Genomic DNA, 14,147 nt, shown 5'->3' on the forward strand with positions numbered 1-14,147 from the left:
GTGATAATATGCATGACCTGAATTTATGTAGTCTATTACCTTAGGTTTTACTGAGTTTAGCTGTTGGATGTAGTTGCTGCTTTCATGCAGATAATCTGTTTTCACAATGTTCTTTCATGAAACTTGATGCAAACACTGTTTGCCATTAGCAGTCTCATAAAAATATTCTTTATGCCCCTTTGAAAAATTCTTCTTTCTCCTCTTAAAGAAAAAGCACTGCACCACTTTCCTCCTGGTGATTTTGCAGCTACGCGTTAGCTTTGTTTTAGATCTTTCTGTACGGAATATTGAAGAGCACACTTGGTTGGTTGCTGTTGTTTTCCATCTCTAAACATTCTCTCTCTGCCTAATTGGAGCTTAGGCAAAAAGTCCTCTGTGGAGCCTCATAAATCAGACAGTGCTCAACTCAAAAAAAATAGTTCATGTCTTCTGAAGCCTGTGTCCCTAGTAGGGATTTTGTCATCCTTTCCTTGAACTTATTTTTAAGGTCATAAAGAGTTGTGTTGCCTGACAGTTTGCAGTGCAGAGGAAAACTGAGGATGTGAGGATGGAAAGCAGAGGAAGGACCTCTCAGGGGAAAGACAACCTGCTTACAGATGAGAATCTGAACCTCCGCAAAGTGAGATAAAACCTCACTTTGGTTTTCAGTCCCCTCAGTCTCTGTGAAGGTGTGATGGGACAGAAAATATGAAAGACAGTGATATTAAAACATACGAAGCCACAAAGGCATCTAGCAAGATATGGGCTGCATCCCACTCTCACTGTAATCATCTTCAAGATCCCAAGGATGTGAGGAAGCTCCGTTTGGTTACATGCCTCATTAAAGCAAAACGTATAGTTTTCATGTATTTAAATTAAGGAATTTATTAAAAAAAAACAAAGCCAAAAAAACAATCAAAACAGTGGTTTGATCTAGATACAGCAGCACTGTGACATTACTAGGACATTATGTACGAAGAATCCAAGCAGCCATAGAACACAGAAGCCTTTATCTTCAGTAACAATCTCAAAATGAAACTAGCTTCATCAAACAATGTTAAAGATCTCCCTGGAAAGAGAAACAAAACCAAACAGACCCTCCCCACCCCTAACCCTGTGGATACTAGAATGATTTTTTTTTGTACAATACCAACAGCCACTAGCTCTTCTAATTGAGAACACTTGCTTTAATTTATTACAAAAATGATCTGTTGAGTCAGTTATGAAAGACAACTTTTAACATTGCTTTAGAAGTGTCTGCTCCTCTTATAGACTACAGTATTAGAAGTGCTTAAAAACATTTAATCCTGGATATGCTCTTGAAATTCAATCAGAAGGATATTCTGTGTGCGTTTATATACCAAATATGATTTTTAATTTTTAAAGCAGGTGAAAAGACTAACCCTAATATGAAACTGCAATTTTACAATTTAATTATTAGTCAGATATGGGCAACCACATGATAGTTCATGAAATCTTTAGGTCTATCTACATTGCTCAGAAACACAAAATAAAGTTTTTACAACTTTCACCTTCAAAAGGCTAAAATGTTAAGTCTTTTGGAAGAGTGTCCAGTGTTTAAAAGAAATGCAATTAAGGGAGACCGCATTCAATACACATGAAACGTAACTCGGTTGAGCTTGCTAATAAACATATCTAACAGCTGCGTGTGGGGTGATGAGAAAGGAAAACACATTTGTCATCCAGCCACTACCTGAAATGTTTCTTCTCTGGAAGTTAATCTTCTCTACAGGACTGCTGATTCTCCAGAAAACCTGGAGTTCCCCTTTGGAGCCCGTTGATCCCAAGCATGTGGTCGCCTCTTTAGTTTCCATAGCTGGGCAGTGAGTTGACCCAATGTTTGCCACGGATGCATCTTTGCGACTTCACACAGCATCTCACTTAATTGGTATCTAGGGATTTGTTTGCAGGCTTGGCCAAAAAAGTTGAACCAATGAATGCTATTTCATTCTCTTCCTCATAACTATTTATTTCCAATATAAAAAAGAGGAAGTGTTTGTGTGAATGCTGCAATTACTAGCTAGCTCTTAAATAATGAAATGAATACCTTAACATTTGCACTGTCATCCCATCTTCTGTTGGAGATGTCTTTACAGAAGCGCAGTGCATTCTGTTTCAATATCTCTAAGGAACTAAGACAAACCAATAACAAAAAAGAGCCGTAATTTACAAGAGTCATCTCCCTAGTCGTGTAAATAAGAGCAGCTATATTAAGCCTATTTCACTTAAATAATAACACAAAGAGTTGATATTGATCTGTTTTATGCACAGACTCCAAAGTGCTTTCTATTGATAGACAGAGAGCATCCCTCCATGTTGTAGAATGGGAAAACAAAATTGCACAGAGGTTTGCCCAGGGCAGTGGAAAAAAACCATGGGCAGAATAGGAATACAAACCACCACTCCTGGCTCCAGTACATAAACCAAGGAGAATACATTTGTGCCAGCAGTAATATTCATTTTAGTGAATAGACAGCACTCTGCTTAAAATTATTTCTTTCATAAAGCCCATTTATCAGTACACTAGCTTAGCTGATCCAACTGCAGCAGCTTGTATTTGTATTATCACAGAGACGTTTGGGGGAGGTCAGTGTATAATATTGTAGCATACTGTTGGCTTTCACCTTCTTTGGTGGTTTCCCTAAAGAAAATAATTTGCAAAATTCTCCGAACCAATTTCTTTCTCTTTTCTTTTTGCAGTTAAGGACAGAAAGTTATTACCAGCCAGCACTGCAATATTATTTAGTATAAAAAAGATTGTGTCCTGCCCAGCACACAAAAGAGAAGAATTGTTTTAAACTCGTGCAGACTTTCAGCTTTAGCACGAGGGTGTTAGTCATTATTATTTTTAATCTAAATAATTAATAGTATTTTAAATTGCAGGTCATTTTTGTGAAAGGCTTGAGATAGACAACTCTGGAATCTTCTGTTTTCCGTAGAGCTGCTGAACAGGCGGGTTCTCCCAAACTCCACTGCCAAATGTACCTCCCCGCAGCCCGAGACAGACTAGGACCATCCTTAGGCACGAGAGCCTTTAAGTCTGGACTTGTAGAGCTCCTGCAGGCCACTTTGTACTTCATGCTACACACATGAAGGAAGATGGTCTGCATCCCAAGGGCCAGACTAACCCAAAGATGTTCTTTCAAAGAAAAGTCCAGTCTTTTCAAAGATTGTATGGGAAATGCCTAGAAATGCCTGATGAATGATGTCCTCTGCACCGAGACTTAACAAGTGAGTACTATGAATACAAATTGGAAAAAAAAAATCACGACTAACTGTGGAGCAGAGGTTAAAGCACTGTATCTTGTCCACAATGAAGTCAGGTCATGCAGTCACCTGTTCCATGGATGTCCGTAAGGAGAAGCAGCTGTGCTATAAAGGGTGTCCATTTATTGCTCTTCCAGAAAAGCCTACATAGGGAACTCCTGACTGAGGCTCAGATCCATGGGAACAGAGACCTGTGTGTTCATGCAGGCTGGCTGGATACCCACTTGCCTTGTCAAACGGTTCCATCTGACCCTCACAGGGATGATGTTGCCTTTGAGCCACGGGCCAGACCCTATGCTTAATAGGACCTTGGGTGTGCAATTCCCAGGTTACTCAAAAAACTGTGAGCAACGGATGACAAACCAAGGAAGATTGTGCAGCAATGTGTGATAACAACTACCATTGGAGACTTGCTGAAGATACACATGGTATGGTAGTTTTCACACTGTCCTCCAGAGCTCACAGCTTGTCTGTCTTCCTTGTCCTGCCCGTGGTTTTATTAGTATTTATTAGTATTACAGATTGGTTTCCTGGTTTTCTTTTTAGCTGAGGCATCTTTACTGAAAAAGATCGACAGCAACCGGATTTGAAATGCACGGCTTTGACAGCTGGAGTGAAGAATTCAAGCTGGATCTTCGAATCAGACACTTTACTGGGTCAGCCAAGTTTGAGTCCCTACTGCTGATGGCACTCTTAGCCATCCTTTCTGGGGGAGGGGACGACTGCAAATTGAGATGGTATCAAGCTGTTTTTACAGGTAGCTGGTATTGTCTCTGAACTGCCAGTTACCAGGCATCCTTCACCAGTAGGGCCAGATGAACACTGTGATACTGAATTCTGCAGCTCCCTAATGGTCAGTTTGATCGCCAGTACCTGTTTGGTTTGATTATCTTCACACCTTTCCGAGCTTCACAAGCAGGTTTTTGTTCAGAAACAACATCTGAGTCATGGCCATTCTTGTAAAAATATCTCTCTTTAGATAATCCACATGAAGAGTGCACATGTAAGAGTTTTATTATTTGTTATTTTTTCCTTTGTTATCCCTTTGTTTAAAAAAGCCTCTCATCCAACTAGAGAGTGGGAAAAAATGCTACAGGACTTAAGTGAACCTTGAGACACTGTAGAAAATGAATAGCAAACATCTGAATCATAAAAGCCTGTAAACTAATTAGTGTTCATCAGACTACTCAGTAAAGATTTAAAAATAAAAAATAATGCTTGCACAATTTAGGATCAGATTGCAAAAGATTTCTGATTCTTGAAAAGAGTTAGGTTTTCTCATCTGTCTATTTAAAAAAAGCAACCAGATCTGAACATATGCGTTTTTTGGAAAGAATTCGTATTGTAATTGGAAAGGAGATACAGACAATTAATCAGTCTGGAAAGCTATTAAAGAACTACTCCTTTCTGCTCCTTTGTTATGTGCAAATCCACCTCAAAAACTATTCACTTGGAATCAAAATACTTTGTAGGCAAAGTTGTAGGCAAACCCTGACTAGAAGATTCCTAGGACTGTTCATTATCACTAGTGATGTATGATATTGATTAAATCTTTCAGGGCTTGGATACTGAAAGAATACAACAGTTCTGCTGCCCCAGCATTTCAATACTGTTTGAAGTTTGTCAGACAGGATAGCAACACTTTAGGGATGTGGCACGAAATCTCCCTCAACCGGTCTTGTTTTCTGTCTCTCCCCTTACTCCCTCACTGCTCCCCAGGGGCTGGGATCCAGAGGGACTTCATCCCAGGCTTGACACTTCAGGTGCACATAAGCCGAGTAAGGAACTGTCCCAGCTGAAAGGAGAGCAGGAGAAGGCACAGACGCTATCATTCGCTGTTGTTATAAAAAGTCATCCACCACTAGTTAAGGCTGATAGCATCTAAGAGGTACAAGGGCATCTACAATCTATATTTGCAGTTTGTTCACCAGCTTTCAGTAAGGGGTTTGTTGTTATTAGGATTTTATTTCCCAAGTGGGAGATGGTAAAGAAAGAATATTTAGTCTTCATGTGGCAAATGGGTAACATGGAGGAGATGAAGCCCTTGGGCCAACAGCTGCAGTTTTATCAGATTTATCCAATGAAATATTAATGGGCTAAGCCCTCCCCCAACTGTCTTTTTTCCTTCCTCATGGTGGTAGGTAGATATTATCAGCCATGTTTTTCTGATGGAGGAATAAGCTTGTCTGTTGCTGCAGAGTGATACAACAGCAGTGGTGGAAAAAAAAGCTTAGTCTTTCACTCTGCTTCCCCCATCCAGCACCCTCTTCCCCTAGCATCAGCGTAGAGGATGAAATCAACTGAGGGTGCACAAACATATTGTATACCATACTGTTAGAAGGCGATGTCTCAGAGTGATAGAAACAGATTGGAGTTGCACAACACTTGCAGCTCTCTAAGAAGAACTAAGAGGTGTGTCTTGTCTTGTCTCAGCTACACTGATATACATCCGTTGTCTGGCTAAGATCTCTTTCTCCACTTCTCACCTACATTTCTTGAAATCAGGTGAAATCCCATATGTCATTGAAGAAGGCCTGTGAAAACCTCCCAGAGCAAGTATGTCTTCATCCAGAGCGTGCTCTGATCAGATTCCTGTTGACTTAGGTAGCTTTACATCAGGCCATGAGAACAGAAGTGGAAGTAATAGCCCTATCTGTCTAGTGGCTTTCACCTCTACAATATTTCATTCCCCTCCTGTCAGGAAGCTGAAACCATTATAGGTTTAGTTTATAGCTGATACAGAGAGAGAAAATGACTCAAAATTCTCATCTATTACTATCTCTCTAAAATCTTGCATCTTCTATAAGATCTGCAACGCCATCATCTGACATGGGAGAGTGGCTGAAGCTCTCCCTGAGCGCCACCAATACAGGGAAAAGGAATTTCTGGACCACGCTGATCCAAAGGAAAAAGAGCAACAACTTCTTGGTGATATTATGGCACGCGTACACACCTTCACTACGTGTCTACTAATGACCAGGAAAACTGGAGGCTTTTCAAACAATGTGCACTTGCATCTTAATCTACTTTGCTCCTGATAAAGGCACCAAAGCCTCACCTCCCTTTCTTGACTTTTCTCTGTCAGCTGCTTTATAAAAATCCTGTCCCTGTTGTGTGTCTCTCTCTCATGACCTCAAGCCAGTTTGGTATGCAATTCCTGTGTCTTTCTCACTCAGAGATTTGCCACTACTAACCTGCATCTTTTTTCCTCTCTGCATTGGCCAGATAGAACATATACATGATAGTCTAATGAATTTTGGCTATTAAGACTTCTACTGGAACAGTGCTTCCTTGTACCCTGGGATAACTGAGCTGCTAGCTTACAAGGTTTTAGACACACCAGGCTGACCTTCAGATGTTCCTGATGACCTAAAGGTGTAAAATCATCAGTATACTCTAGCCAACATTGTCAAGAGCATGGTGAACGAACATGTTTTAGAGAACATGCTGGGCTACAGAGATCCTGTCTGCACCTGGGAGGACAAAGGTTTTCCAGTTCCTGTTGAAGGGAAGAAACCACATTTTTGACCTGGTGTTCTTAATAGATAGTGGCATACTTGAGAAGAGCATGATTCAGATGCCTGAGGTACTGCTACTGATCCCGACTGACCCTGTTTATACTGGTGGGAACAATGTTTCATCAATGGTTAAAGGATCCTGGACAAAGAATGATGGAACCAAAAGTGGGAGGTCTTATTTCATAACTGACAGTTTATTCAATTAAGTGGAGGATCTAATTGAGGGGACGAGTCATGGTGTGTTTGGCATGACACATGGAAGTACTCTAAGTGCAGACACAACCTATAGGGTCTGCTACTGCTCAAAAGCAGCTCAGATCCCACTCTGAACCTCCACAGCTCAGCTCCAGAAAGCTGTCATGAATCTCATGGTCAGCGCAAACCAGCCTAGCGATTTTCTCTCTTGCTACCTGTTTGATATAGGCAACTGTGGAAAGGTCTAGGACTTTGGACTGCAGCATAGAGAACACTTTGAGTTTTGTTCTCATTTCAGCAGGTGCAGGTTTCAAGTCCTTGAAAAACAAATGGTCGTTTGCTTTCCTGGTCACCTATCCCTCAGCTTTGTTCTTGCTGTCATTAGAAACAGCACAAAAACTAGTGAAGGAGAAGGGCTTAAAATAGGGTTCCCTTTCTAACTAAAAAGGTTTTGATGAGCTAACAATGTAAGTAAGTGCAAATCTCAGCTGTGCTGGTCCCATGACATCACAAATCTTAGGCATAGCAAGTAGCATTCTTGAATGCATCAAAATCTTGTCTTTTAGCATTTAATGTGAGACATTACAAACTAATGAAGAGGAGAAATGTATGCAGTGTTGCTGTAAACCAAATATACAGATGTAAAATAATTAAGAATAAACTGTTCCATAAAAATGCATGTCAGTAAAACCCAGTCTGATAAAGTGATTTATGAATAATTTTCTAGAATTACTAAAAAGAATGATTTCTCGTTTGAGGCTCTGGAAGTCTTGAGTCACATTTTTTTTTTCTTTTAAAAAAATGTCTTAAAACACATGGCTTTACAGCTGCTGCTTGGAAAATATACACCTCCAAAGTCTGACTTTCATTTCAATACAAATGTACAAAATGTAAACTGAGACAATAGAGAAATTTACAAAACTTTTCTTTAAAAATAATAAAGACAAAATTCAGTTCTAGTATGATGCTATTTAAATACGTGCAAGTAGTCATGTTCATTGAATTTCTATTGCAATGTTCTAAATAGACAAATTTGATTCACACAGTCTTGAGTGCCACCTCCAAAAACAGACCTGAGTGGAAAATTCTTCTTAAAATGTGAGGCTCCACTGGAAGGAATGGATAGACAATCTCCATTTTTGGGAGATCCTTTTTTTTTCACTCAACGGTGGAGGCTCTCTCATCCATAGAAGCTCCATAGATTATAGTGGAAGGATGCAACATGTTGTTTCATAAAACTGAGTTGGAACTAGCTGCTTCCAGTGGAGTTTGAACTTACGTGATTTGAATTTATGTGGTGATTTAAACTGGCCTTTGAATTTGGAGAACTCTTTGAATTGTTCTGATGCTGTAGAAAGAGGAAGACAATGACAATTAGAATCCCAAAATATGCCATGCTTTCTTTTAGTCCAACATTGTTCATTTTATGGTGATAACGTACCGGCTGGACTAATCTGACTAATCAGAGGATACCTGCCAATGCTCAGGCAAGGTTTTAACCCTACAGAAACAGATTGGTCTAAGAATGTTATTTAGATTTGCAAGTGGTGCCATGGTGCCTCATGAAAGCTGTACATCACATATTATCTGGTCTGCTCTCTTCTCTAGTGTCTTGGTTTCCTGCCATAACTACCTCACTCAAAATTTGCACCTTCTTTTTTTTAAACACATAAATCAAGGATTTTCACAAGAAACTTATTAAAACATATCACCATTTCAAAAGGCATTTCAGCCTACCACTGAAAAATAGGTTGGGTAAGAAGTTTTCAGCTGCTGGAAACAAAGCTTATGAACAACACTGGAACTTCTGGTGGTAAAAAAATCACGAGACGTAGATGGAAAACTTGGGATATGCAGTATTAGTCAGGAAATTACCAGGTAACTGTGACAGCCAGCCCTCTCTCTAAGAGGCACTGTCTTTCTCCGAACAGAAATACCACCAGAACATGGCTGTGACACTGGGCATCTATGGGAGTTTCCTTGTCTTAGTCGTAAAAGATCTCACCTGTCGTTTAAATATTCTCTGTAGCAATCCCTTCTTGGGTGGCTCTGGGGGATAGCTTTTGTTTAGGTCTGGTGAAATAGTACCATTTGGTCCAAATACATTCAGTTCTTTGAAACACTCTGTTTCTATCATCTAGTGGAATACAATAAGAAAGAAAAAAATAAATTATACATCTGCATTAAATATATTCCAGTAGTGCTAGGTAGTTCAAAGTCAGGATCAGGACCAGCAGCTTGAGCAATATGTTAGGAGAGTTAACATTGAATTCCTGCTGATGGCTATAGAAGGCAAATAGGATGTATGAAAAAGAGAGGCTGAGTCTGCTCTGCATGTTTGCACATCAGTCTTATGAGCAGTTGCCCCATAAAGCTTTCTGTTCTTTTCTTTAGCACTGCGGAGAATATTGGGTAAAGACAGGAATACTCACAAAATCCCAGTTATTAGCACCCCTCTGCCTAAGTGGATCTGCTCTTTGATCCAGAGTTGGATTATGAAATCCACTATTGGCTGTGTTTTGATATCAAACAGAAACAAAGACCCAGATCTGGAAACGCTGGAGCAGTTCAAGGTCCAGAGTCAACCGCTGGGACCCGCTGCAGGTACAAGACAATGGGTGAGATCAGGATCACCAATGGAGGAGGCTCCCATTCGGACTTCCAGCCATCCCATGGAAGTTCCTGAGAGCTGTTGTCAAAACACCTCTGTAGAAATCCAGGAGAAGGAAGTACAGTAGGATCCGTGCCAACTTACACAAATACACAGAGCCAACAGATACAGTCACCTGAACCTGCCATCTGTGGTACATTATAGATCTTGAAAGAGGCCATTTGTAACTTATGAAAGCATTAGTCTGGCAAGTTATCCAGTAGTTATGCATTACTGGAAATATACAGCTCATCTTAAACCATCTGTGTTAGGGGTTTTACTGGAGTAATTTCACTATGATACATCCTTACCTCATTTTGCCATGGAATAGACACTGATCCTGTGGAAAACTTGGAATAGAAATCATCATCTGTTTGGTCCAGGTTAACTCCTTTCACTGTGGAGAACTGCTCAATGTCTAACACATCCTTGCAGTATACTGCTCTGGGCTATCTCAGCAGAAAAAAAAAAAGAAAAACAGCAAGAGAAAAAATGTTTCTGAGTCTGACCATGTGCTTTCATTCACAGATTCAGTCAAGTGAGAATGCCTAACAAGTGACTATCTGCGTCCTGCTTCTCTAGACTTGCTCTGCCCGCATGTTTATCATCAAAGGCTGACTTCACTTGAAGCATGTTAAGCTTCCCACTTTGAAGTCCTTAAAGCATCAGCACAGCCAAAGTGGGTTTTAGTCATCCATCTATGTAGCATATGGTTAAGAGGTGAGGGGAAAAGGACAGAAAGAGCAAGAAAACAAAAGTCAAATCCTTCAGCAGTCTTTTCTCTTAGAGAGGGAATAACAGAAAACCAGAATGTTTATGAGTGACACACTGGAGACAGCTCTGAAAAGGGACTCCAAATAGAAGTGTCCTTCTGCTCAGATAGCTGTGGAGTTTGCAGCTTCAAAGTTTGAAGGAATATATACTAATTGCTAAAGAAAACAGAAGAGGTTTGGTGTTTTTCCATTGTTTTTATTTATAGCTCAGCTACTGGCAGCTGTCCAGAATCACCTCTATTAACTCTTTTAACTTGGCTGCATGTCTTCAAACCACTAGTCAAATGGCTTTGTCTTTTTAAACTACTTAATTTTCTGGGTTGACAGAGACCGGACTCTTTGCAGTGACGCTGCTTTTAGCTCATATTCCAGCAGCCAGCCACAGAAAGCAGAAATAGTCATCACTGGCTACCTGTCATAGTTGGTGCGGTCATCTGCGTGCCCAGAGAGTTCCCATCAACAACACAGTTACCTTCTGATGCGCTGGAATAATTGAGGGGTGGCTTGTGGGACTAGCCTGACCTGCTGAACTCAAGCACGTGTTGAATCCTACTGTCTACACATGGTACCATGACTGCACAGCCCAGGGGTCCAACCGTGCAGTATTTGATCTAGACCTGAGCAGTGTGACCAAACAAATCAAGCTGATTCCTGTCGGGAGTCCTACTCGCTGGAGGCTGCATCCCTCTGCATTCCTGACGGCTGCAATCCACAATATTTTTGTGGAGACAGAGTAGTCTAGAAGAGGATGGAGAGACTTGGGTTGGATTACAACCTCTGCCATTGGCTATATAGCTTTGGGTGATTCAGCTGACTTCAGTAAAGACTTGGAAATCTATGCATGAAGTGCCAAATAAATTAAATTAGGGGCAGCTCTTGAGTTCCCAATAAATAGCCATAAAAATTTATGTGCCTCTGCTTTAGCAAATATGTCTATAAGAGGTGCCTTCTAGGCCTTACATGCCACAGTTAAGCTTTTAATACACTCTGGCGGATCCCAAATTTGAGCCCAGAATTTTCTAATTTTCTACATCAGAAAGAAATAGTAGCTTGTCTCCTATTTCTTCCCACTAAAGCAGGTCGTAACACCACGGGCTAATTGGCAGGAATAACTAGGCCGCATAGTAAAATGTAAAGCAAAACCAGAGCAGCTAAAGTAAACTTTTGTAGCGTTCAAACCACTTTGGTTTGGTTGAGTTTGCAGCAATGTGAATGAGAGCTGCCAAGATGTTACTTTCCTTAATACGTTAAAATGGCAGTGTTTACTTAGAACCATATGGGAACTTTAAGGATAGAAGGTCTAGCCAGAAAGAGAGCCCTGCAGGAGGAAAATAATCAGATAACTCTGTGCACTGGGGTAGAGACCGATACCACAAAAGGGTGGAAAAAGTTTTATTATTGCCAATGCAACAAAGACTTTCAGTATGTGCAAGACTGGTGTGTAAACCTGAGTAAGGATTCAATTCTGGATTCCGTGCCCCATGAACATTAACAAGTTCAAAATGCTCTCTCAGGTCCAAGTCACCTCCTCTGCTTGAGGTGACACTTGATATCTGAACCTGGTTCAGACTTTCTGTAACGAATGCCTGTTTTCATGATGATCCAGTCCATTCCTCAGTTCCACAGAGCTTTGGACTTTGTAATTCTGGTTTCACCTCAGCGTATATATCTGTTTCACCTCAGCGTATATATCTATGTATCTGTATGCATACGTGTGGCTTTCATTGCTGATTGTTCTGAGCACCTCCTGGTCCTAAGCGCACTTATTCTCACGCTACTACCATGGATAAGGAAATACAAAGGTTCCCAGTTTAAAGTGTTGGAACTGGGGCATGAGCAGATCAAGTGGTGCCTCCAGAGTCACACACGAAGACTGTGGTAAAGTGAGTGGGGATGAATCAAGCCCCAGGTTACCACCCTACGTGGAGTCGCACCCACCCTGCATGCACACGTCTACAGAGCAGCTCTCCTCTTCCTCCCAGCATCCCCACACCAGCCCATCACACCTTCCTAGGGCAGCTACCCATACAGAGGGTGATGACAGCTCTAAGAGAGAGAAGCTATTTTAGAAACAAATCTCTTGAAAGAGGCCACTTCCTCTTTCAGAAGGGGGTTCTTCCTATCGTACTTACATCAGGGACAAAGGGAGGATCCAGCATTCCTGCTTCTAACCGCTTGAAATTCATGCTCTTGAAAAAGGGGTGCCTCTTCACTTCTGTGGCACCTTCCCCTTGACATCCTAGCCGCTGCTTCACGTCTTTGGTGAGGAGCTGAAACATGCCAAGAGGAACGGTAAGGTTGTCAGAAAAGCAAGAGCTCCACAAAGATATTTTTATCTCCAGTTGGTTTTGAATGTGCCCAGAGAGGAATTGTAATTGCTGTTACTTAATGGCCAAAGTTTAATGGATTAGGACTGCACTGTTCTACATGCTGGTGAAACCCTTTGAAAATTACCTGTTGTGAAGTGTTTACAGTCAAAATACAGACTGTTGCTTCTGCTTACTTTCAGTGAACACTTTCAAGGAGAGGTCTGATATACCCTAATAACATATATAGATGCATATTCCTAAGTCCCACGTGCTTTTTTGTGGTTCTTTTTTTTTTTTTTGTTGGTACTCTTCTAAGAATAATTTTCCTGTGTTGCTTAGGCTGAATGACTTCACTATCAAATTGTATTTCCCTCCACCTATTGCAGTATATTCCAGTACATCACGTGACACATTGAACCAACCCTTTGTGCTCATGGGCTTATCTCTGCTGAACTCAAGGGGAGTTTTGCTCATGGAGTATCAGTAACCATCCTCAGTTCAGCCTTGTTTGTTTTCAGAAAAGGGCAATGCACCACCTCTACCTGCTACAGCAAGTCCTGCCTGTTTCTTGGGTACCTGTAATGGAGCAATGGACACTAACTGAACTCAGCATCGTTGGTCTATTAGATAAGCAGGTCCATGAACACAAACACAAGGGTTGTAGGTCCTGGAAGACCTTGTATGGATGGACCAATCGATCTCCAAGACAACAGTTCAATGAAAGAACAATTCTGGTACAGACTAGTTGGTGGATGAGGAGACAGAACGTGTAGCCAAATCTTCACCAAAATGCCTCTTCTTTTAAAACATATGTGTAGAATCAAGTAGGCTAAATCAATGCCTTAAGAGATCACGTCTAAACAGTTGAAGACAGGCAGAGCTCAGCATGCAAATGACCGCTGCAAGAAGACCATCACTTGGGACAGGGACCTTTCCAGATGTACCACTGACTTAAGGCAATCTGTTGAAAAGTGAAGGTTCACAAATTTGTTTCCTTTTTCCTTCCATTCATCTTTGAGGAAGCCTGCATGATGCTCTCAGATAGAGGAGGGAAAGTGTAACTCCGAGCTCACCATAATCTACCTAGAGATTTCAACTGCCTATTAAAGACATGCATAACATGTGCCTTAGCACGACAGAAAGCTAAACATGCATTGAAAACAGCCAAGGCTGGCTTTGCTGGAGCCTCCACTCCGGGGGAAAAGACTACATACTTACACTGCAACATCACCAAGGACATAAAGAGTACAGCCCCTTCCCACAGGAAGGGTATGCCTCCTGGACCCCCCACCGCTCAGCACTTTTGGTACCCCGATTTCTAAACGGCTGCTGAAGGAAGGGGCTGAGCCAGCTTGCACGGACACCAAGGCTGTGCGGCTGCCGCCGGCCCCACCACTGCCGGCTGGAGAAGGGAAGGGAGAGGGGCAGGAGGGGG

General features: G+C 41.4%; 1 protein-coding gene across 1 annotated transcript in view; it reads right to left on the reverse strand.

Moving 5' to 3' along the window:
* Positions 1-4,686: 4,686 nt before the first annotated feature.
* GRK5 (G protein-coupled receptor kinase 5) overlaps positions 4,687-14,147 on the reverse strand; it is a 97,602-nt gene continuing 88,141 nt past the window's right edge. Inside the window, exons 13-16 of the mRNA XM_010564685.1 lie at positions 12,536-12,673; positions 9,942-10,079; positions 8,986-9,117; positions 4,687-8,328 (exon numbers count right to left, since the gene is read on the reverse strand). Of these exons, the coding sequence (XP_010562987.1) occupies positions 8,230-8,328; positions 8,986-9,117; positions 9,942-10,079; positions 12,536-12,673 (507 nt within the window). The 3' untranslated portion in view covers positions 4,687-8,229. The remainder of the gene's footprint in view (positions 8,329-8,985; positions 9,118-9,941; positions 10,080-12,535; positions 12,674-14,147) is intronic.

Source organism: Haliaeetus leucocephalus, unplaced genomic scaffold, assembly GCF_000737465.1.
Source record: "Haliaeetus leucocephalus isolate CR32 unplaced genomic scaffold, Haliaeetus_leucocephalus-4.0 Scaffold184, whole genome shotgun sequence".
NCBI lineage: Eukaryota > Metazoa > Chordata > Aves > Accipitriformes > Accipitridae > Haliaeetus > Haliaeetus leucocephalus.